Genomic DNA, 22633 nt, shown 5'->3' with positions numbered 1-22633 from the left:
ATTCCCTTTATTTTGGTGTATGATTAATGGGTTAATATGGGTTATAAAGCTTGGCCTTACTCCTGAGGCATTTCGAAAAACTGATGCTCTACTTGGTCATCTTCACTTCCTAAACGTCAGAGGTAAATTGTATATAAAAAAGAGCCGATAACTTTTTTCAATTTTTATATTTGGTAATTCATCCATTGCACATTCAGAAGCTGCTATTGTCTAGTTGGTCAAAATTCGTTTTTCCTATTTTAATAGGTAATAGTGTAATTTAGACTAATTTAGGCTGACTTTTTTTTTTTTAGCACAATGGAGCAGTCATTTTATTTAGCAGTGTGCCTAGATTATGTACAATTTCCATAAGTATAATATCCAAAGAAATGTCAGCCATATTACATCTAAGAGGCATAGAGGTATGCCAACATTCTCACCACTACATGTTTCAAATCCAAACAACTTCACCCTATATACGTCACTCTCTCAAAAGTACATAATAACTGGCGAGCGCCCCTATATTAAAATAATGATCATGACCAAATGGTCCAAAAGTAAATACCCATCCGTGAAAAGAATAAGATGATGGTCCAACGCGGAGATTTTTTTTAGGACCTCTTGTGGCAGGAATAGCGGGAGTCATGCTGGGAGGTCTTTTACCAATGGGTCCAAGGTAAAAGGATCAAGAAGATAAAATGGACCTCTGGAGTCAAAAGATCTCAGACGTGACATTTGGAATCGAACGGAAGGACGAAAACTGGCTTTAGTTCTTTATAAACGATGGATGGAATACCATCGTTGGCAAGAACAAAGAACTCCGCATTTGCCTCCCAATCCTCATTTGACCGAGATGTCCCAGTTACAACACGAATTGCAATCGTTGATGGATCGCAACGATTTATCCGAAACAGAAATATCGCAAAGGTACGGTCAACTGTTGCAACGAATGCAACTCTTTAACCAGGAAGCTTAAGACGAAACAGCTCTGACGGCTCTGAAAGATTTTAAGACCCTGAAGAAAAGTCAAAAACCACCACCACCGCCACCACCTCCAACGGTCAAGACAGACGCAGTGCCACGAATGCCAGAGGAGGAGGAGGAGGCATGAGAAGTATTTCAAACACCATCATCAGCTCCCATTCCTAGTAAGATTTCAGCGTCCTTATTGACCCGTTCCTGCACTCACCAAAGAGAAGAACTTAAAGCTTGGGTTAAAAAGCTGATGTCCACTCCTCCTTCGACAGAAGTCAAAAGTAAAGAAGGGAAACCAGAAATGAAAAAGGAAAAGAAGATTAAAGTCATCCCATTACCACCCCCACCACTACCCTTGACTTACACTCCCGTGGCACATCGGACACGTAAAACCGTTTCCAAACCACCATTTCACCCACCAAAAGTACCATCAGCGAAGAGTGTGCGACTTAATGAAAAATGGAGGTGTTAGTCAGCATTTACTACCATCCAGCCCATCCTGCAGATTACAGAGGAGTTCAAAAATTGTTGCATCGTGCTGCCAAAACACGTCTGAAAAGCCTCCGTTTTCCTCAAAAGCAGATATGGTTACAAGAACAAGCTAGTACACTTTACACAAACCGTTTTGACAAATCTTTTTCCAGAAGTCTCACCCGAGTGGAGGGCATTGATCATCAATGGCAGGCCGATTTAGCCGATGTCTCCCATTTGGCCACCTACAATCGTGGCTCCAAATATTTGTTTTGTGTCATCGACGTCTTTTCTAAATTTGCCTGGGTCGTACCATTGACTTCCAAGTTGAGCAGTGAGTTAGTGGGAGCCCTCAAACAAACCAGTGTTGAAACAAAGTGGTCGTCGCCCTCTTTGATGGCAAACCGACAAAGGCGCCGAATTTCTGAACCAAGCTTTCTGAACAGAATTGAAGAAACGTGACATTCATTTTTTTCACCACCGAGAATCCTGAAAGCAGCATCGTGGAACGTTTTCAACACACACTGAAAGAACGCATGTGGAAATAGTGGACGAATCAACACAATCTCAAGTACATCGACGTCTTACCGCACTTGGTCTAAGCGTACAACCAATCTTACCATCGAAACATCGGATGCGTCCTCCCAAGAAGTGACTCCCGACAACGAAGTGACCGTTTTTTAGAGTCTTTTTGGTACGACCCCGACAGTGACAGTCCCCCAAGAAAAGTGGAGTGTTGCTAGCAGGAGGTAGGGTTCGCCTTGGCAAAACCAAACACACTTTCGACAAATGTTACTTACCCAACTGGACCACCGAATTGCTTCGTGTCACTGGACGAGTGCATGCCTGTCATCCTACCGTCTATAAATTGGAAGACATGAAAGGGGAAGTGGTAAAAGGAACGTTTTATTTGCCCGAGTTACAACGCGTGATTAAAAAAAAGACGAAGTGTACGACATTGAAAGCATTTTCGAACGAAGAACCCGAAAAGTGGGAAAACGATGTGTCAAAGAAGACAAAGTGCGTTGGAAAGGATATCCTCCCAGTTTTGATTCTTTGATCGACACTTCGGAAATGATCGAATATAAAAAGAAGTGACTATCATGCCGTTCATTACAGCCTCAACCGCTACCGCCGCAGTGACCAATCCTTCAGAGTTCTTCTCTGCGAGATTTACAAAAGCAACCCTTGTGGAGAACGTGTGCCTAAAACGCAAATCGTCTTTTTCTGACAAATCTTTGTGGTGTATTGTAACATCGGTGCTGCCATTGCCAACTTGAGTTTGCAACAAGGAGACAAACAATGGTAGACCATTTTACTGAGTAGTTCCATCGGTTACCTTCTCCCTAATTCTTTCCTGAAATACTCATCTAACGGGAACAACAGGAGCCTTGCGACAAACGTCAGTCACACTTTTAAGAGTCACCACTACAACAACAACAATCCTCTTTTAGACACTCCTCTCACCTCCAGTGACCCCTCGGACATCAGCAGAACTCTGAAATTATGAATAACAACAACCCATTTTACTTAACATTACCCAGTGACAGTTCCATGGAGGTGTTTCCCAACAACACTTTATGCTGTTTCACGACCAAATTACCTCAGGCCATCAAACTGTATCACGAAGCCCATTAGGAAGTGGCTTAGATGGAAATGATTCACCCGACACAATTCCAAAACATTACTAAAAATCTAAAATCAAAACACCTTTCACGTCGAAATCCTGAACCAACGAGTGCAACAAGAGTTGACTACCGAAGATATAAAACTTTACAGACAAAAAACAATCACTAGTCAAAGCTAGCGTTAAGTATCTATAAATGGAAATTCCGATAGGCTATTATTTTAGCGGTCAACCTTTGGTGGACACGATTGCAAGTATTTTCAACGCTCAGTTTGGCAAAGTCCTGACCAAACTGAACAAACCTGTCACGATTGAATACCATAAAGTAGCTTGTCGCCCCTCGATCAAATCTGAGGATGCCAAAACGTTGACCATTACATTTTGTCCCGAATTGTTTGACATTTTAGGTGGAGACCTTATTTGGGCCCCCAATTCGATAGATATTAACAACAACGATTGATTTTATAAGTATGTTAAATCTCCTGTAGAAATGAACCAAGGACTGAATTTGATCTTTGTGTACTCAAATGTGGAGGTGCAAAACATGGTGACACACCTCCGTACCGTTACTGCGTGTCATTCCTTTCAAAACGGATTCTGTAACGACCGATGACAAGGAAGGTGGAAACACCTATCACGTTCACCGCGAATTTGTACATCCTCATTATTTGCCCGTCAGCAAGTCGTATTTCGACACTACCAACATTGCTATAAATGGAGATCTGGGACAAAATATTCCATTCTCCAAAAGGGAAAGTCACGTTGAGTCTCTTTTTTCGAAAACTATTATTTAACGACTCCTAAGTCATGTATCCTGTGCACCAAGGAGTCGATCGACAACGAGGACATGGTTTAGGAGATATGTTAAAATCGGCCTTTCGTTCAGTGGCTCCTGTTTTGAAACCGATGGTGACACGAGGACTGCATGCCTTGAAAGATGCGGCGTTGACGCAAGGCAAAGAATTTCTCCAAAATGTCATCATCGACAAACAAAACTCTAAAGAAGCTTTCTTGAGAGCAGGAAAAAAATGCCTTCCTTCAAACGGGCAAAGATATTTTGGGTCGACGATTAGCTCCTATAAATGCCGTGTCGAGTCAGGCATTCCTGCTTCCCTGACGCCACAGCATGGTCAAGGCAGAAAGAGACGAAGACACCCATACAGTGGACTTCACTCCCCAAAAGCTAGAAAGACTAAGAAAAAAAAGAACCATCCAAGACTTTGAAGTCTTTGATTATTAAAAAGATCACAGGGAGAAAATTGAGCCACCGAGAGTCTTGGACCCGTTCCAAGTCGGAACTGGATCTGTTTGCCATTCCACCCACTACGATGACAATGCAATAATCCCAATGGATCGAATTTCACCCTGTCTCCTCTTTGTAGGATTCAGCTCCCATCGAGTTTGAAATCAAAGGACAGCCCGAAGATTACATCGATCTGAACAGCAGTTACTTGTACCTGAAACTCAACGTTCAAGATAAGTATGGAGGTTTTATAGACGCTAAGTCAGCATTTCCCGTGAACAAGTTTATGCATTCCTTGTTCAGCGGTGTGGATTTGTACTTAAATAACAAACTAGTCAGCATTAGCATGGATAGTTACCCTTACCGTGTCTACCTGGAAAATCTTTTGACGCCAAGAACACCCATCTGTGACTGGGTGCTATGGGAACCTGACGCAGCGGAAAAGTTCGACACACTATCAAAAGACGATAATGGATTTGGAGAGCGATAAAATAAAATAAGAAACAACAAGAGTTTAGAACAAATGGATCGCTTGCACTTGGACATGTGGTTACAAGGGAAGTATTTGCTGAACGGTATGAATGTCCGCCTGAGACTGAATTAAAGCAGTACCGCTTTCCATTTGACGGCTGATGCTACTGACAATCCCAAAACCAAAATCGAGGACGCAAAAACTCTACGCGGGTCGTGTGGAAGAATTACCTAAAGAGGGAAACGACATCAGTCACACTCTGAGCAGAATGACTGCCAATTATCCGATACGACGTGTAAAAGTGAAAACCTTCACCATTCCCAAGGGTCAGTGATCCATGACCGAAGATCATCTGTTCCAAGGACAGTTACGCAAGCGTTTAATCATTGGTATGGTGAGTAACGAAGCCTTCAATGGAGCCTTCGAAAAAAATCCTTTCAACTTTCGCCACTTTGATGTGTCAAAAAGATCGAAGTCAGTCACGATGGCAAGACCTTGTGTACCAGACCTTTCGAACCCAACTTTGATAAGAAGAATTACTTCAGATCGTACTTGTCCCTGGACGAAGCCACCGGACAATTAGCGAAAAACACCAGTCACAGCATTACGTACGACGATTGTGCAGAAGAATATGCTGTGTGGGCTTTTGATTTCTATCCAGACCAAGGCAGCGACGAGGGACATTTCCACCCCATAAAATCAGGCCAGATACGTGTGGAAATTTAGTTTGCAAACCGAGAACCTGATGTAACGGTGAACGTCATGCTGTATGCAGAATTCAAAACTACAATATAAATCAACAGTTTGAGAGAAGTCATTCTAGACTATTATAAACTATGGAAGACTGTAAACCCTCTCTGAATAGTGAAGAATCTATGGAAATGGAATGGAAGGATACCGTGGAAACAGAACCCAAAGACAAAGACGAAGAGAAAAAGTGATGAGTTCCAGATGGCCAGAACAAGAACATTTAGTCTCCTGTTTTGCCAAAGACATGACAGAAAACATTACGGAAGTGATCAATGATTGATATTGATGTCAAAACGATCATCCCAGTCAACTTCAACACGATAAATGTATGATGATGAGTTAAAAAGAAAAATTGGACGAGTATCTGGACGAAACTTGGAGTCTCATCTCGGAAGAAGCCGTGTTTCATCAGCAGTATAAAGACTTGCGTGATCATTCCTCCCCTACACTGAGTCCTCTAGAGATCCGTCGCATCGAAGACGGAGCTAATAGACGTTTACTTGTCAAAGATTTTCAGTAAAAAGTCGGGATTGAATTGATGACTTATCATCACCTGTGAAAGAAGAAAAAACAAAACAAAACCAAAACAAAAAATAGATACCTGGGAACATTATTACCGTTTTAACCACAGTTCGTATCGTACACTGCTTCTTGGAATCCTGTCGTGTGTGCTAAATATGAACTCCTTCATCACAAACCGCACGACCATCAAGCTTATGTCATCAACACGGACGACATTCATCTCCAAGGAACCCACTGAGTAGCTGTCTACTTCCCTAAAGAGGGTTGTGTGGAGTATTTTGATTCATATGGATTGCCACCTTTAGAAGACGACATCGTCGACTTTATGAGAAGAAATGTCCAGACGACACGCTTCAATAATGTGAAATTACAAGGTACAAATTCCATGGAGTGTGGACAATATTGTATTTTCTTCATCAAATCAGTCTTCAATATTCTTTAGAACATTTAATGACTTATTTTGATCGTCACTCTTCTAGAAAACATGACAAAGTAGATCGATGTTTTTGTGACCATTATGGCTATCATTTGTCTTTAGCTAGAAAACGTAGTGTACATCAATGACCCAATGACTTCCATCAGTGGAAATCTCACTTCAATTCACAACGATGTCGAACTTGTCAAAAATATTTGAAAACTAGTTTGTTTATTTGTTAAAAAAAATGTTTCATGGTTAATTGTTGGTTGCTTCTTGTTTGAATAAAATATGTGTTTTGACAAAAATGTTTTATATTTTTATCATTATACAGGCTCTTTGACCTCTTTATCCATCTCCCTAAATTCAACAATCATAGCGTTCAGACCCAACAAAATGTGTTTTGTGATATGGGTCTTGTGAATTTGGTGTTAGGGGGATGTTTTCCTTCACGTCCATGCTTCACAAATATAAAGGGAAGTGTTCATCAGTGTGACTGTCATTAATTCATTCCATTACATTCATTCGATTCAGGCGGTAGGTAGACACGGAGAAGGCATGACCGGAGTACTCATGAAAGGGTGCAGGCGGGAATAGAGGCAACGAGTGATACACATAGGACCACTACAACAACGTGGTCATAACGTTGTAGCCTCCTGCTACTGTAGAGCAACCCTTAATGGAAATAAGCTGTTGATATTAAGAATTCACCGGACAGCCGCAAATTATGGATAAATGGAGGAAGGCCAGAAACATGAAGTAGACAAAAAAGGGAGGTAGCCAGTGTGAGACCCCACCAGAAACCGAGTGGCAGTCTACCAGTGAAAAACAGACAAGGCTACCTGATGAAATGACGTTGCACCATAGGAGTTCAATGGAAAGCACCAGACACGAGGCTGTCCCGAGTCAGTGTTGAGTTGCCACCAGAGAAATAGATATGAGCCGCCCTGTATACCGAAGCAGCCTGCCATTTCCGGAGGATGCCCTTGAAAAGCAGATACAGAAGAATCAATAATAACTGCCATATTGCCTGAATGTATACGGGTTTCATCTTGGGTTGAAAACCATTTTTGAAAATATCTCTAATTTAATATTCTAATTTGATCATTTTGTGAGGTCAAGCCTGAGGTCAGGACGCTTCCACAGCCTCTGCCACCAGTACAAAGACCAGTTATTTGCCAGACTGAACGCTGGGAAAAGGAAATAAGGAGATCACAGCACCCACGCGTGTGTAATAGGAGAAGACCGAAGTAAGTCTTCACTTTCCCTGAAAGTAAATACTGGGAGAGTGAAGCCCTTCAAGCCCCTCTGTGCTACCATCCACAACCTTAAATTGAGAGCAGGACTGGAACCGGAGATGTGTCTGTGGTGCCAGGCCTGGGAGATGTAACCATTAGCCAGGTGTATTTGGAGGTTTTTTAATATAAAAAACAGCCCTTCTCAGGGCTAACCAAATCTCAAGAAAAGAGACGATTCAAGATGAAAACTTGCGTGAGTGTTGAGTAGTGTGATTATAAATACTCACTCCTTTACTGATGTGATAGTGTGCGTACGTGTGCGTGTGTGTGTGTGTGTGTGTGCGTTCGCGTATGTTGTGTGGATCGTAGATTTTGGGTTTGTATGCGTGCGCGTACGTTTTTGTGGATAGTAGATTTTGGGGTTTTTCCCCCTTCCCTTCTGTGTGGATAGTATAGTGTGTGTTTTTGTCTGCGTGTGCATACTTTTGTGTGGATAGTAGATATTAGGTTTTTTTATTGTAAATATTGTTTTTTTTATGGTAGATATTGGGATTTTACCCTTTCCTTCTGTGTGGATAGTAGAGTGTGTGTTTATATGCGTGCGTGTACGTTTGTGTGGATAGTAGATATTTGTTTTTTTTTCCCTTCCCTTCTGTGCGGATAGTAGAGGGTATGTTTGTATGCGTGCGTGTAAGTTTGTGTGGACAGTAGATACTGGGGTTTTATATAGTAAATATTGGGATTATTTGCAGCAGCTATTGGGTTTTGTACCCTTCCCTTCTGTGTGGATAGTATATATTTTGTGAAGTTATTGTAAGGGATATTTTCATTCACGTACGTGCTTGACAAATATAAAGTCAAGCGTTCGTCATTCGCCCCATTCAACATTGAATAATCTAAGAAGATGGCTTCCAACACAATCTATAAAATGAAGACATTGCAGGAAGCCGTTGACAATATGGGCATGATAGAAGAGATGCTGGTCAAACTGGAGGGGACTATTATTATTATTATTATAGCCCACATCCAGTCAAAATGAAAATAAACAATTTGAGAAAGTCTAAGGAAAGACTAAGTGTGATGAAACATGAAAAGGAGGAGAAGAAGGACGAAGATGATAGAATAAGAATGAGAGCCTGGAACAAAAAAAAAAGAAATAGAAAAGGAAAATGAAGAAGAGGAAGAGGAAGAAAGAGGGAGGAGAAGGAGAAGCAGGAAGAGGAAAAGAATGAGAAGAAGAGAAAAAATGTGATGCAAACATTGAGATATGCTGGTGAAGGAAAAGAAGGAATTAGAAAATATAAGAAACCCAAAGGCTATTTTCAGAGCCACTCATATGCCTCTAAAAGATTTGTTTTCTTGCCTAATTTTTTATCGCTTTTTTAGTTTAGGTATGATAGCTTGATGTTCATCAATCTATGTAAATATGTTGTATGCGTTATATATGTTTATTTCTATATCTCTACTGTATTTGTCTCTCCCTAATGTAGCGCGTATTTAGATCTGCCCCTTGCAACATTGTTACCAATCTTCAGTACCGTGACGTCACCTCACTTGTTCCATTCCTATTGCCCCAATACAACAATTCCACTTTCCTTTTGCGCTATATAGGCCCAATATTCCCCATGTTCAATTTCCCCTGATGCTAAACGTGCCCAGGAGGTCACTAAAGGTCTTGACTAAACGTGCCCATGACCTATTAGACTGGGATTGCCACTGACGCTAAAGTGCCCCACTACACTACTAATACCGCTGAAATAAGGTTGACCACAATGACGCCTGTTTTTGTCCATTCAACAGGTACGTCGGATTCGTATTTAACTCCATTTTTTTAATTCAAAATCGCCCAAAGATATCTACATTAACACTTCCCCAGCTCCTATAATCTGATATACTTCCTAACTTTAAATATAAGTTGCCTTCATTACTATGATCAACCAGTATTTGCCGAACTAAATAATCATATCAAAATGAACAATGTTGAGAATTGGTCATCTTGTGTCTTCTAGATAGCCAGTATTATAAACGCGCATTTGTAACACTTCCTTGATACAAGGTTCAAACTTCGACACAATGGTTGTTCCAGGGCCCAATGTGCCAATCAAATTAAGTTTAACAGCCATTCATGTCAAGCCGAAGTAACCAGATGTGTAAACAGTTACGAAAAATTATATGTCGCAACAAGCGCTACAATATTTCTACCATTTCTACAGGCACTCTATGGGCGAACGGCTTAATAAAGTTGTATAATGTCCTGAATTTTAAGGCTTTTTTAAGGCTAACACCAAACAACGCTAAAGTTTGGAGCTAATTTAAGGTCTTTAGGCTAACGGCTAAATTTAATGCTTTTTGATGTTTTTGAAGACGGCCACGAACCCTGTATTTCAGTTATTGTAAATGGTTTTATGTAGTGTATCTCAGTTTCCTGATAAATATATCTGTACCCTCACAGCCCATTCCAACTTAAATACACATTTGAGATATACCAAAGTCATCTTAAAATTTCTCCTTCTCAATTTGTACAAGACATCGATCAAACCAACAACTGGTTTTTATCCAAATTATACTTTCATGGGGGTGAAAGCCTTCCGGTTCGGTAAGAAATCAAGCTGATCCCACTGCATACAAGAAATATTCATTTTCCGTATTTAATTTGTTCACTTTTGTTCTTTATCGATTCAGGCAAATCTACATATGTCCCTCCCCTAAACAGCCGACAACTACGTGCAAAAAACAAGATATTCTCTTACTTTCGCTTATTTCCCGTCCTAATTTATTAAGTCAAATGTCAAATAAACGTTGAATGGCATTATATAATTAATCTGTTAATTTATTTCGAGTCTTTGCTCTGTTGCAAAAATGTCTGTACTCAACATTCTGTAATCCAAGGTGGATCCTTTCATAAGTCTTATCGTTAAACCATAGTGACCTTTCAGAAAACCAAATTGCCGAATTTGTCAACCATGTTCGTCTCCGATATTACTCAGTGTCATTTGAAAAATCGAATTAATCCCGACTATTACATCCGTAAAACCGACACTCATTAGCATTTTTATGAAATGAATTTTTAAGTCCTTCACCAACATTTTTTTCTTCTTCAAATTGTGTCCAATCATCATCGTCAATTCTTTTAGATTTGCGAACGTATTAAAGGTGGTTGGAATTTTTTTTCTTACTTTTTTTGGTTTTGATATATCAAGCAGATCTATGGAAGTGTTCTTATTGTCTTAATCAAAGAGAAATATTTCAATATATATTTAAGTATGACTTATTTAAATTGCGCAAAAGCTGTCATATTATTTATAAATACGTTATAACTATTTCTGATTAAAATCAATCTCCACCGTCCTAGGTGAAGATCTAATAGCGACTGCTTAGGGGTCAAGTTCTGGTGACCTTTATTATTATCATAATAACCAATTATATTTGCCAATAAGATTACGTCTTGTATCACTGCGTTTGGGAGACTGAGCAGTGTGGCTGAAGCGCATCAATGTGTTCCGAACCATTTGATTCACTTTCAGATTTTTTAAAGCTGCATTTCCATTGGCTAATTCAAAGGTTACCTGAACATGAAACTTAAGCGGTCTCTGTCAGAACTTCACCGAGGACAGTGGAGATCTGATTTTAATCAGATTGCGTTACAAATATTTTTAAAAACTATATATCTGGCATAAAATTTAGCGAAGCCCAGACTGGCGAACGGGGTGCTAGCCTTTAGTTCTCCAGCACTCGAGGAACTTAAATGGTAATCGCATCAACCAGTTTCGGACAAGGACCAGTGTGAACGGCTTCGGTGGCAAGCTCGCCTGTGAACTTTTCAACTCCCTGAGACCTATAAATTTAAACCATGCCCACAGCGAACATTAGGCCTGTATTCCGATCTATACATAGGTTTGCAATTTCATATATACACTGTTCTCATTCCTGTACAGCTTGCTTTGTCCACAAAGAAAGTTAGACCTGTACCCGCTAGCGCTTAACGATTCGTGATAATTAGCTAACCTGCCATTAGACAGGTAACAAATCCACCTGAACATTACTTAATTCTCACAGCTCTCGCTCACTCTCTCTCTCACTATGTATGTATGTATATGTGTGTGTGTGTGTGTGTGTGTGTGTGTAATTCCCTGCACATTGCCTTCATATCATTGTACAATATTTAATTTTTGTGACTTTCTTTTCAATAAGTATTTTCCCAAATATCTATAATAAAAAAATTAAACATTCTTGGGAGTCTTTTATACAAATGTACAAAAAGGACCACTTATATACTTTTAATTGTTAACCTTTTATTTATTTTTTAAATCTCAGATTTGTTTAATTATATATTTTCTTTCGAACAATACGTCATATATGTCTGATATTCATAATTATCATCCCCACGAATAAAATAAATTATATTCTGCAATATCTTTTCCTACTGCTGAATGTCGAAACTTTACGCTAAACAAGTTTTAGTCAAATTTCAAACGGAAAACAAAGTCATGCAATGATTTCTCCCTTCGTCAGGTAAGTGATAAATTATCAAATAAGCGCAATATTATTCTAATTACCTCTGCTCTTGGTGTAGATCATTCTGTTCAAGTCAAATTGGAAGATTGTTACCAGTTAAACCGGTATGCACATGTGGTTCAATTCAAGGTCAACTGCAATGTCAAGCGAGACTTATAAAGCGTGAGTTAGGTCAAGGTTGCATCGGGGCGCTTTTGGGGGACCTGCCCGCTACTATTTACATCCAATTTTGCACTAAATGGTCTTTATAAACCTTAATGGCGAACTTTGACTGAGGTCTAGGCCAACTTTGACCATCGATAAATGAAAATATTTCCAATTTCTATCTGCTAAAATATCCATATATACTTCACTTAAATGTACATTACAGTCGTTATCTTTGCAATGGTCTAATTTGCACTCACCTGATAAATACTGAGTCATCGTCCCCCTTGAATTTCATTGTTCACGCATATATTTTAAGTGAAAAAGTGCTTAAAGACCAGACAGGTTTGTACTTTCGTCTCTAGAAATGACACCGGCTGCTGTCCAGCGTGTGTTTTGTTTGGCCCCTATGTATACTGCTGAACTGAAACTAGCAAAGGGAGATAATCTTTAAGATCCGAACTATTGCCCAATCTGATTTCACTAGAGACCTCCAATAACTGACGGACACAGCTACGAGGCCGTGTTCTATGTGGGCCTTCAGATCTACCCATCAAACCAATCAATCAATCAACTTTCACACTAATGAAAGTGAAAAACAGGAAATGTAGCGTTAATTCTGATAAGTTACTAACAGTACATGGACGGGGAACTAAAAATATTTGGTAGAACACGAACCTTTATCTGTATATGTCAGATCATCTTTGAGTGTGGATCGACAACTATGGCTAAATTAAAAATTAAACTATGGCTAAATTACTAATTAAAAAAGCAGATCTGGATTTAATCAGAATGGTGTCTTGCCAGAATAATGTGTTTGTGTCTTTACACAAAAATATGAAATGTTCGTATTTGTTACATGTTTTATTTTATAAGTGGAAAGATAAATACATGTACATACATTCACAAATAATGGCATAGGTATACATGTAGATTTTTTTCATAAAAAGAAAGAATATATTTACCATTTTCCTAACTGGTTAAAATATTTGCGAGATTTTGGATATTTCTCAACATTTACTGAAGGTGGACATTTAACTCTTGGGACCTCTGAGGCAGGGACGTCATTTCAACTTTCGGGGGGGGGGCGCAAAACTTGACGGGCTTGTTAATTTTCGTATACAGGCAACAGCTTTACAGCAAATACTAATTTCGGGCGGGGGGGGGGGGAGGCAAATGCCCCTCTGCCCCCCCCCCCCCCCATGACGTTCCTGCTCTGAGGGTCACCAAAACCAGACATAAGCGTAATTTCCGCCAAAGCCGTCAAATCCGACCATACACATAAAGAAAAAAAAAAGATTGGTATGGGGAAACACACACACACACACACACACGCGTGCGCGAAGAATTTCAATGTATATAAAGTAACACCTTAATAAAAGTTCTCACGATGTAACATCACTGCAAATATGAAAAAGATAGTGGACATGTCAGTGAACGGTGAACAGGACAGGGCATGCAATCTGAGTTTTCTCTGACCCTTCCCAGTTTTTGTCTTTTTCATTTGTTTTCAGGGCAGCTGGGGAGATAAGTGTTTGTACCACTAGCTCTGTTACTCCTTTAATAATAATAAATAATAATACTAATTATTATTATTATTATTATTCCGTTTAAAATATTTAGACATTTACGTTGGGTTGGAATATCACGGCACATTCCCTATCGAAAACACAGAAGTTATCTAGCAGCAGAGATAGCGAACAGTCCATTTGCTGGAAAATCCATTTACGAAAAATAAATAAAGCTTTCTACGAAAATGAAAAAATACAAGCGTAATAACGTCAAAACGAAGCCTCTACCCGACCGAGATTTACTCTAATTGGGTTAGCTTATTTTGTTACTTTTATTGTTTGTTTTCAATTTTGTATGTGTGTTTGTTTACCCATCGGGCACTCATTTGTGGTCGCACTCTCTCTGCTGCTGTCTTTTTGTCCAATGATTTTATCAAGACGTATACGATATCGCGAACGACAATCAAGTAAATTTATCGTGATAAATCCGTGTGGGATTGCTTGCGCTTTAGAAAAGACGTTTTAAAACATAATCATATCCATGTCCCCACTACACCAAGTCTGATGAATGTTTCGCAGCGTATGTGTATCAACTCCATTACACACAACTAAAACAATGCAGTTATCTCCGATCGCTTTAGGCATTTGTGTATATCGCTGAGTAACATAAATCATATCTGTATTTGTATGCCTGCCTCGAGAAACTATCCGAACTGGATATGAATGTTTGTCCAGCATCACATCATCATACACTACTAAATTATTAATAACTCCATTAAGATCATCAACAGTTGGAGATTAATCAAGATCGGTGATAAAATCAATAATATATTTGCCGTCGTCGTTCAATGATTTTGCATTCTCATTAAAATCTTTAAGCACATCGTAGCATCTCTGATCATCTTCAGATGGTGCCACTAAATATTATTTGTCCCACTTGAGCCATCTCAATATCAGATTAAGCAACAATTGCGTCTTACCAGACTCAGATAGACCTATGATAATTGCTCTGATAGAATCCGGTAGCGCTGGAAGATGTTTTAAAGGCTCTTGCTTTCGTGTCGCTGAGAAATCAATGATATCCATTTGTAGAAATATAATAAATAATATGGATTTATATTGTGTTCGATGCAGAACACATACTTTTACAAGTGGATTAACAACAATAATAAAAAATTAAAAAGCACGCACTTCAGGTAACTGTGTAAAATGTGGTACAAATTTATATCCGGACACAAAGTGTCTGGTGGTAATATCGCTGCTTCACTGGGAAAATTACCAGGAACTCCAAGGGCTAAGTATCCTGGATATAATTATTGTGGTCCTGGAACCCGACTTGATAGCCGACTTAACGAGCTAGATCAACCAAAACCTGGAGAGTATCATATAAATGATATTGATCAAGCAAGTCACGTTCATGATGTAGCGAATAAAAATAAGGATTTACAACAACGACATATTGCAGATGTAAAGTTGATTTACTCGTTAAATTCAGTAAAAACTAAATCTCTCAGAGAAAAAACTTGCCGGCTTCCTTGTAAAATCTGCAATGAAAGGTAAACTAGTATTAGGGGCCGGTAATTACTGCTGATTATTATTATAATGGATTCGATTTATTATAGCCCAAGAGGATATTGGAAAGGTAGAGCAGCGGTTAGTAAACTTGCTGGTGCAAGCAAATGTCACACATTCTGTTCCTGCAAATTGATTAGCACGACAGGCAATATGGCAAATTTAACTACCACCACCTAAACAAATTCACTACTCACATTTTGATGTCAGCACTTCCAATGAAGTTCATCAAGCAGATATTTTGTTTTTACCACACGATACCATTAAAATTAGTATATGTCAATCGCGCACATACAAATACGCGTTGACTGTCGTTGACGTGGCAAGTAGATATAAAGAAGCAGAATCACTATCAAATAAAACAGCAGATGAAGTTAAATCTGGGTTTGAACCAATTTATCAACGTGGTGGTCTACGATCGCCACATTTACCACATATTGCTTCTGGGAAAGAATTTCTTGGTGCAGTATCATCTCTGATGAAAAAACGTAACGTCCAAATCAGACGAGGACATACCGCAATTCATAGTGATCAGGCAATTATTGAACGATTTAATCGAACACTTGCTGAGCGGTTATTCGGATATCAGTATGCGAATGAAATAATTCAGAAAGACAAGAGGTCTGGTGAACGGGTTGCAAGAATACCAAGTGTAAAAGCTGCGTTAAATAATGAAATTACTCGTGCGATTTCTATGAAACCTACCAATGCTATCACAAAAGAAAACATATACCAGTACAACGACATGACTTTTCAAAACAACCAGTACAGGTAATGTGACTGTGAGGTATTTATATGAACCTGGTGAACTTGAAGGGGCTAAAAATAAAGAGCTACTGATCCTATTTGGAGTGACGAGACATAAAATTTCCAGCGTGGTAAGATCCACGCGTAGACCTGCAATCTAAGATTAGATTCAACTGCTCCTCAACTTGGATTTGTACGTGAACAATTGCAAGTAATTCCTGAAGACACAATTACCACCGTATTCACTTTTGTGAACTGGCACCTCGACTTCAATTATATTCCAGACTGATCAGCATCACATTTTCGCGTGTGTGACCAAGACTACTATTCATTATATCTACGGTAAACTGCCTTGGATTATTATTTGAATACTGCCACAACAATACTTTGTAACAGCTTGCACAATGATTATTCTGTCGTTGTTTCACTGTCATGATAAATTCAGCGTCGAGATCAAATTCGCGTTTATTTTTTTATCACATTGTTTATAACTAATTTTCCCTTTACTACATCATCGCAATTGCTAGCAGTTTGATTATTATTTTCTGTGAAGTCTACGATAACCCTCCGCAGCTGAGATATTCTTCTAAAACGAGACACTGCAAGATAAACTAAGTTTGACTACTCAGTACCATCATCAACAGTCCAAACAATTAGTATCAAAAATAGTTAATCCTTGAGATGAATGAATCGTTATAGGATAACCTAGCGTCCAATGAGTTTTTTTCTTCCATTGATAATACATCCTCAACAACACTGACAGGAACTAAAACAATATCATTTAACACACGATTTTTTTTCTCCCCTGACAAAGTCAGGGAGTCTAGAATTTCAACTTCGATATTTTGCCGTCGCGTATCTGCTGGTCAATAACATAATGGTACAGGTTGATTTGAATTGTTTTCTTTATGTAACAGAAATAATTGTTGTTTAAGTGTATCACGAACTATCTTTCTACTTGCAACTATCAAATCATTTGGTTTCCGTGCTTGCAGAAAATTGTTCGCAGGATTTTCTTAAATTACTTTACGCATTATTTCACACTGGATATTATTTGATTGTAGTCTGATTAATTGTTTAAGCTTTCTTAATTCTGGATCAAGCGCTCTATGATATCAGTTATCTCTTCGTAATAATCAACAAAATTCCTCAGCTATCCATCCGGAGACAATCCAACTAAAGGTGGCGGTTGACCATGATCGCAAGACATTATCACAGGAGTATTTTTTGTCAACAACAAATCAAGAAATATTTTAACATCTCCAAAGATACTGTGCATATTTCATCCCAAACAATAATCCTTGGAATATATTTCTCGCCCAGTCGTTCAGGAGTCCATCTATCTCCCTTCCCCTGAAAGAAGCTGTGATAAGTATGAGATTTTACTCCTCGGTTGTTCATTTCTCTGCGATTCTATGTGTAGGTGTTAAAACAAACATATCAACAGACTCCTTCAAACTCTGACGAAATAATTAAATTGCACGTGTTGTCTTATCTGATCCTCCTGATCCGTTTAGATAAAAATTATTATGTCTGGTCACAGGATCATATACGATGGTGCAGATGACAATCCTGATAGTTGATTATTTTTGTAATAAATATCCTTAATTTCAACGTCGGCAGATTCAGAATAACAAAGTATCTTTTCTTGTTTTATTCTCAATTCGCCCCATGATGCATCAGCGCCAATATGTAGTTGTTTTCTAGAAATCCTGTATTTTTTATTGATATAAAATGAATCTGTGGCGACTCTAACTGCATCGTCATAAAATCTGTTTATCATCAATAATACATTTATCGAAACGTACGCGAGCATTGAAGATCTTACATGAGTAAACTGTGATGACTCGGCATCAGTGTAACTCACAATTGTACCTTAGTTCCGTCCGATAAATTAATATTACTTCGACTTATAAATATATTTTTCTTCGTTGTATCAGTAATTAGAAAATCTTGTATAGCATCATCTATAATTAATCTTGAACAATGTCGTTCATTATCATATAATCCTCCTTGGATAAATTTACCAATTTTTTTCTTCTGCAAATGATCTTTTGCGATTTTATTTTAAAAATCAGTCGTATCAGAATTTTCATCGTCAGAATATTGTTTTGTTGTGGTAACCAAACTTGTTTCTGCGAACTATATGATATAATTGCTTCGTCTTTAGTTGATGATTCTAATATATTTAATCAAGCATATACCGTATTAATACTGTTGGTGCCCACATTTGTTCTGAAAATTGTTTTTCAAACCAGAATAGCAAATCGGATGAAGATTCTTGCAAACTTAAATGATTTAATTCGTACAAATCCAGTCAAATCAAAATTTGGTAATGGTCAGTTAACCGATAATCTAGTCATCTCGTGTGTTCGATATCCAAATCGCTCAAAATATTTCGAACACTCTCCCATTCCAAGAAAACGTCCAGGATAACATGTAACCATATCAACAGAGATAACATCCTTATAATCGTATTCACTATTCCATAATCCACCGTGTCCGTATTCAACACAACTGCGTTGGACATCTTTAAGAAAATCCAATCGTGTTGGTTTCCATGAATTTTCCTTCTGAGGAAATGGGCAGCAACCGCCAGAACGGTAACACAATTGCTCATTAATTCTTCAGTATCGTCACGGGTATATTTCAACGCAATATTTATTATTTCTTCGTGGAGAGATTATGTACGATAAATATCTCCATTAGGCCGTACAAACTGATCATAGTTTCCATTATCTGAACTTTGAAAGAGCCACACTGATACATGATCGTTTTTCCTAATATTTCTGATAAAATCAAACATATCACCGTTATGCGCATTATGATCAATCATATTTATCGGAGCTAAATATTTTGGCCCGCAGAACACTTCTCCTGTTATTGCTTTTACCATAATTGGAAATTTTAGATTCTTTTTCCCAGTCCAGCAACGTCTTTGATAGACACTCCGGTATCTTTGACTGATTCAGCCTTTTTGTTTATTTTTCACGTCGTAGATCTGTTAATTTATTCCCAAGTATCGCGTTTATAAAATGTTCCATTACTCGCTCGGCTACACAATTTATTTTCGAACATTTAATTGGTTTTAGATTATTAACGCTGGGTTCATCATTCAGCGGATATATTGCATAAAATAACTGCGGTCACAGGATACGCTCGTTCATAATACGGTTTGTCAATACCAGTAAACATTCCTGCTTTGGAATTTTTATTTTAATGTAACAATATTTCCAGTGTGAACACGGACAGGGTCATGTTTATCACGGATAATCCAAGTATCGTCTTCCACGATATCTTCCGCTACAATAAATTTTACTCTAAAAAAAGTATCGTTGATTATCGAGATAATTAATAATCGTTGCCGCCCGTTGGTTATTCATTTTCGCATCGATTACACCTTTGGTGTTGAGTATAACTCTGAATGAGATGCAACATCGTCGCGAAATTCTTTCTTAACGTCATGAATACTTTTAATCAGAATTTTCGTCTGATCAACCAGAGATCGCCTCGGCAAGTCAGGGGTTCTTCTGTCAAGATCAACTATAGATTTAGAAGGTTCAATTTTAGATAATCTCTCAAACTCTTCCGTATTATATAATGATTCAAACAAAGAATAACTATACTTGGTTAATGATAGGTTCTACAACCCCCTGTAACAATGCCTGCGTAAATGAATTATGTGGACTTTACTTAAAAAGTGTACGAAGAGGAATTTTGGGACTAAAACCGTGTTTGAAGTGTGGTGTTGGGGTTAGAGAAGAAACGCAGCTGTGTGTGCAATGTGGTGTCAAAAATTCCGTATAGAGCTGAAACGATATTTATGATAAATCAGTAACACTGACAAAAGTGACAAGTTCATAAAAAAAACGCTGGAGACTATCTCGCCAGATTTTCAAATAATTACTTAGACAAATAATATTATTATACAAAATAGAGTAAAATTAGTTTGTAAAACATCCTATCATCACGATAATGTTGAAAAAATTGGTTATCTCAGATTTTATGTTGGAAGAAAAAGACATTTCTGTCACAGGTTTTTCCAAGAATGTTTTCGTGGACTAATTTAAAAAGGCTTTGTGATTGATCATAAGAACGGTATAAAACGCGATAACTCTTTAAATGATTAACGAGCTGTTTCACAAAGTCAGAATTGTAAATTTGGAGATATTGGGAGATGTAAACAATTTGCAAGAAGGGCGATTAAATCTGTGAATATAGAGACTGGTGAAGAAATAATATTTCAATCAATGAATACAGCTGGAAAATATTTTGATATTTCAATGCCTTCTGTACAATATTTCGCAGATAACATTATCAGATCGGCGTTTTCAAAGAAATATAAACAAAAATAACATCTCAGTATTGCATATAGCAAAGAATTGTGAAGGAAAATAACTCTGTCAGGGATACCTAGAGCGGTTAATGAGTAACCTCGATTGCATTTTTGCAATATTCTCTGGCAAATAATTTCTTTTTCTTCTCAGTACAACAAACCAAATCGACGTAACAAACAACGGATATCTTTCAGTATTTCACTCCTGAAGTTAAATAGAAACACTCCCATCGTAAGACAGGTGTAATTTAACGTTTTATGACTTTGTCGATGACAAAATCCTCATATGATCCTTGACTAAGTTCCTGATATAATCAGGGGATATAACTCTGTCAGATAAAAGGAGAGCATGTAATCTTTGAAATAATTTTTATTTACTAATGAATAATGATTTTTTTTAAGAAACATTATCCTTAATTTTCTAAATCTGTCAAGTTTCTTGCTTCATCTAGATTTTTTCAGCGATAATAGTTAAGAAAAACACAGCAAAAAGCCACGCCCATTGCGTGAGCTGCTTTTGGATTTGTAAGTATTGGTTAGGTTATATAGCAAAAGACCCGTTTTATACTAGTGGTCCTCAAATATTCGATCTTCAAGCACACCCTCCCACCATTTCCCCACGTGCTGGATGCTCTTTAATGCTCCCAGGGGTTGATTTTGGACGAGGGTGTGCAGAAATGTTTAGCGTAGAGAAGGTCCTGTATATGTATTGTTCCGTCGATAAAGTTAAGTTATAGAATAAGTCAGTGTTGTGTCGTCCATATAATTAAGTTAGATAAGTTTCCAAATAATTAAGTTAGATAAGATTGTATTTTGTACTGTCCATAGAATTAAGATTATATATGTATCACCTGAACCTGCCAGAATGTCATTTGGAAATCTAAGGATTCATTTTGGAGAAGGGGTTTTTGCCGTCCATAGAATTAAGTTAATTAAGTTAGTGTTGTGCCATCCATAGAATTAGGATAATTAAGCTGATGTTGTGCTGTCCATTGTACTAAAATATTGTATATATTGTAAATATTTCGTGCCCTCTGAACCTGACAATATCGTTTGATAATCTGGGGTTTCACATGGGAGTTCTGCCGTCCTTAGATCTAAGATTTATTGTACATATTTCGTGCCCTCTTTGCTTGATGGAATGTCGTTTGGCATGCTAGGGTTTCACATGGGAATTCTGCCGTCCTTAGACTTGAGACTGTAAATATATCGACCTCTTAACTTGCTACAATGTTGTTTCGCAATCTAGGAGTTCACATTGGGTTGTGCTGTCTATAAGTTAAAGTTGTGTAAATATTTTTTTAATTTTAAATATATATTTATTATGCAATGAATTATGAAAACATTAATGCTATCATTTCCTTAATTAAAAATTAAAATATGAAGATATAAAATATTTGATGAAATGAATCCTGAAAAAAATCTAAAATCTGAAGATAAATATACACCGAATACCGATTTATTAAGCTGATTCAACAATCTATGTTACAATCCTTGGCGACAGTCAAAGATAGAGAAGTTGAACACTTCGTATGTCTCTCACGCGCAATTGAAAAAATTAGATCACAATTAGCTGACGAATACGAAACAACAACAAAATATTATTGCGCGTATAAGACAATTGAGAGAGATTATGTCTGATCGTGAAATGATCCATGGTGAAAGTGAAAATGAAAGTGCTGTCAGCGACTGTGAAAGTGAAAGTAGTAAAACTCCACTGATGAAACTGAAAGTTGTGGCGACAGCAAACGTTTCAACTTTGTCTAGTAACGGATTGTGAAAAATGAAAAACAGTGACAAAGTCACTAGTGTTTGTAAAAGTGTTAACTCCAAATAATAACACGTGTAATATTTATTCTGAGTATAATCAAGGGATTCATATATATTTTTATTCTGATAATAATATGTATTCTGATTCAGTCCTATAATTATTAATTATAGTATCATTTACCCACAATAAATTATGGAATCAGTCCTACAATTATTATTTTTGTATCATTTACTCAAACAAATGTTGAAACCATACATATACTTATTTTTAGTACCAATTACCCATCAAATTATAAAATCTAACTAATTTTCGTTATTTTAAGTATCATTTATCCCATCAAATTCA

General features: G+C 37.7%; 1 protein-coding gene across 5 annotated transcripts in view; it reads right to left on the bottom strand.

The window, feature by feature from the left end:
• LOC149779863 (steroid 17-alpha-hydroxylase/17,20 lyase-like) overlaps window positions 1-12774 on the bottom strand; it is a 64852-nt gene extending 52078 nt beyond the window's left edge. For 3 of the 5 annotated variants that reach the window (XM_089936538.1, XM_089936536.1, XM_089936540.1), the window contains exon 1: window positions 12612-12774. Coding sequence is in view for 2 of the 5 variants with exons in the window: in XM_089936536.1 (XP_089792662.1) it covers window positions 12612-12649 (38 nt within the window). In the remaining 3 variants the exon portion in view is untranslated. Of the gene's footprint in view, window positions 1-12248; window positions 12343-12611 lie in introns of those variants that run through there. The other 2 variants (XM_089936537.1, XM_089936539.1) reach the window with 1 other exon arrangement.
• Between the last annotated feature and the right edge of the window lie 9859 nt (window positions 12775-22633).

The sequence above is a fragment of the Sinohyriopsis cumingii genome, chromosome 16 (genome assembly GCF_028554795.1).
Source record: "Sinohyriopsis cumingii isolate HCF-2022 chromosome 16, ASM2855479v2, whole genome shotgun sequence".
In the NCBI taxonomy this organism is placed as follows: Eukaryota; Metazoa; Mollusca; class Bivalvia; order Unionida; family Unionidae; genus Sinohyriopsis; species Sinohyriopsis cumingii.
This window is presented reverse-complemented; position numbering and strand designations above follow the sequence as displayed.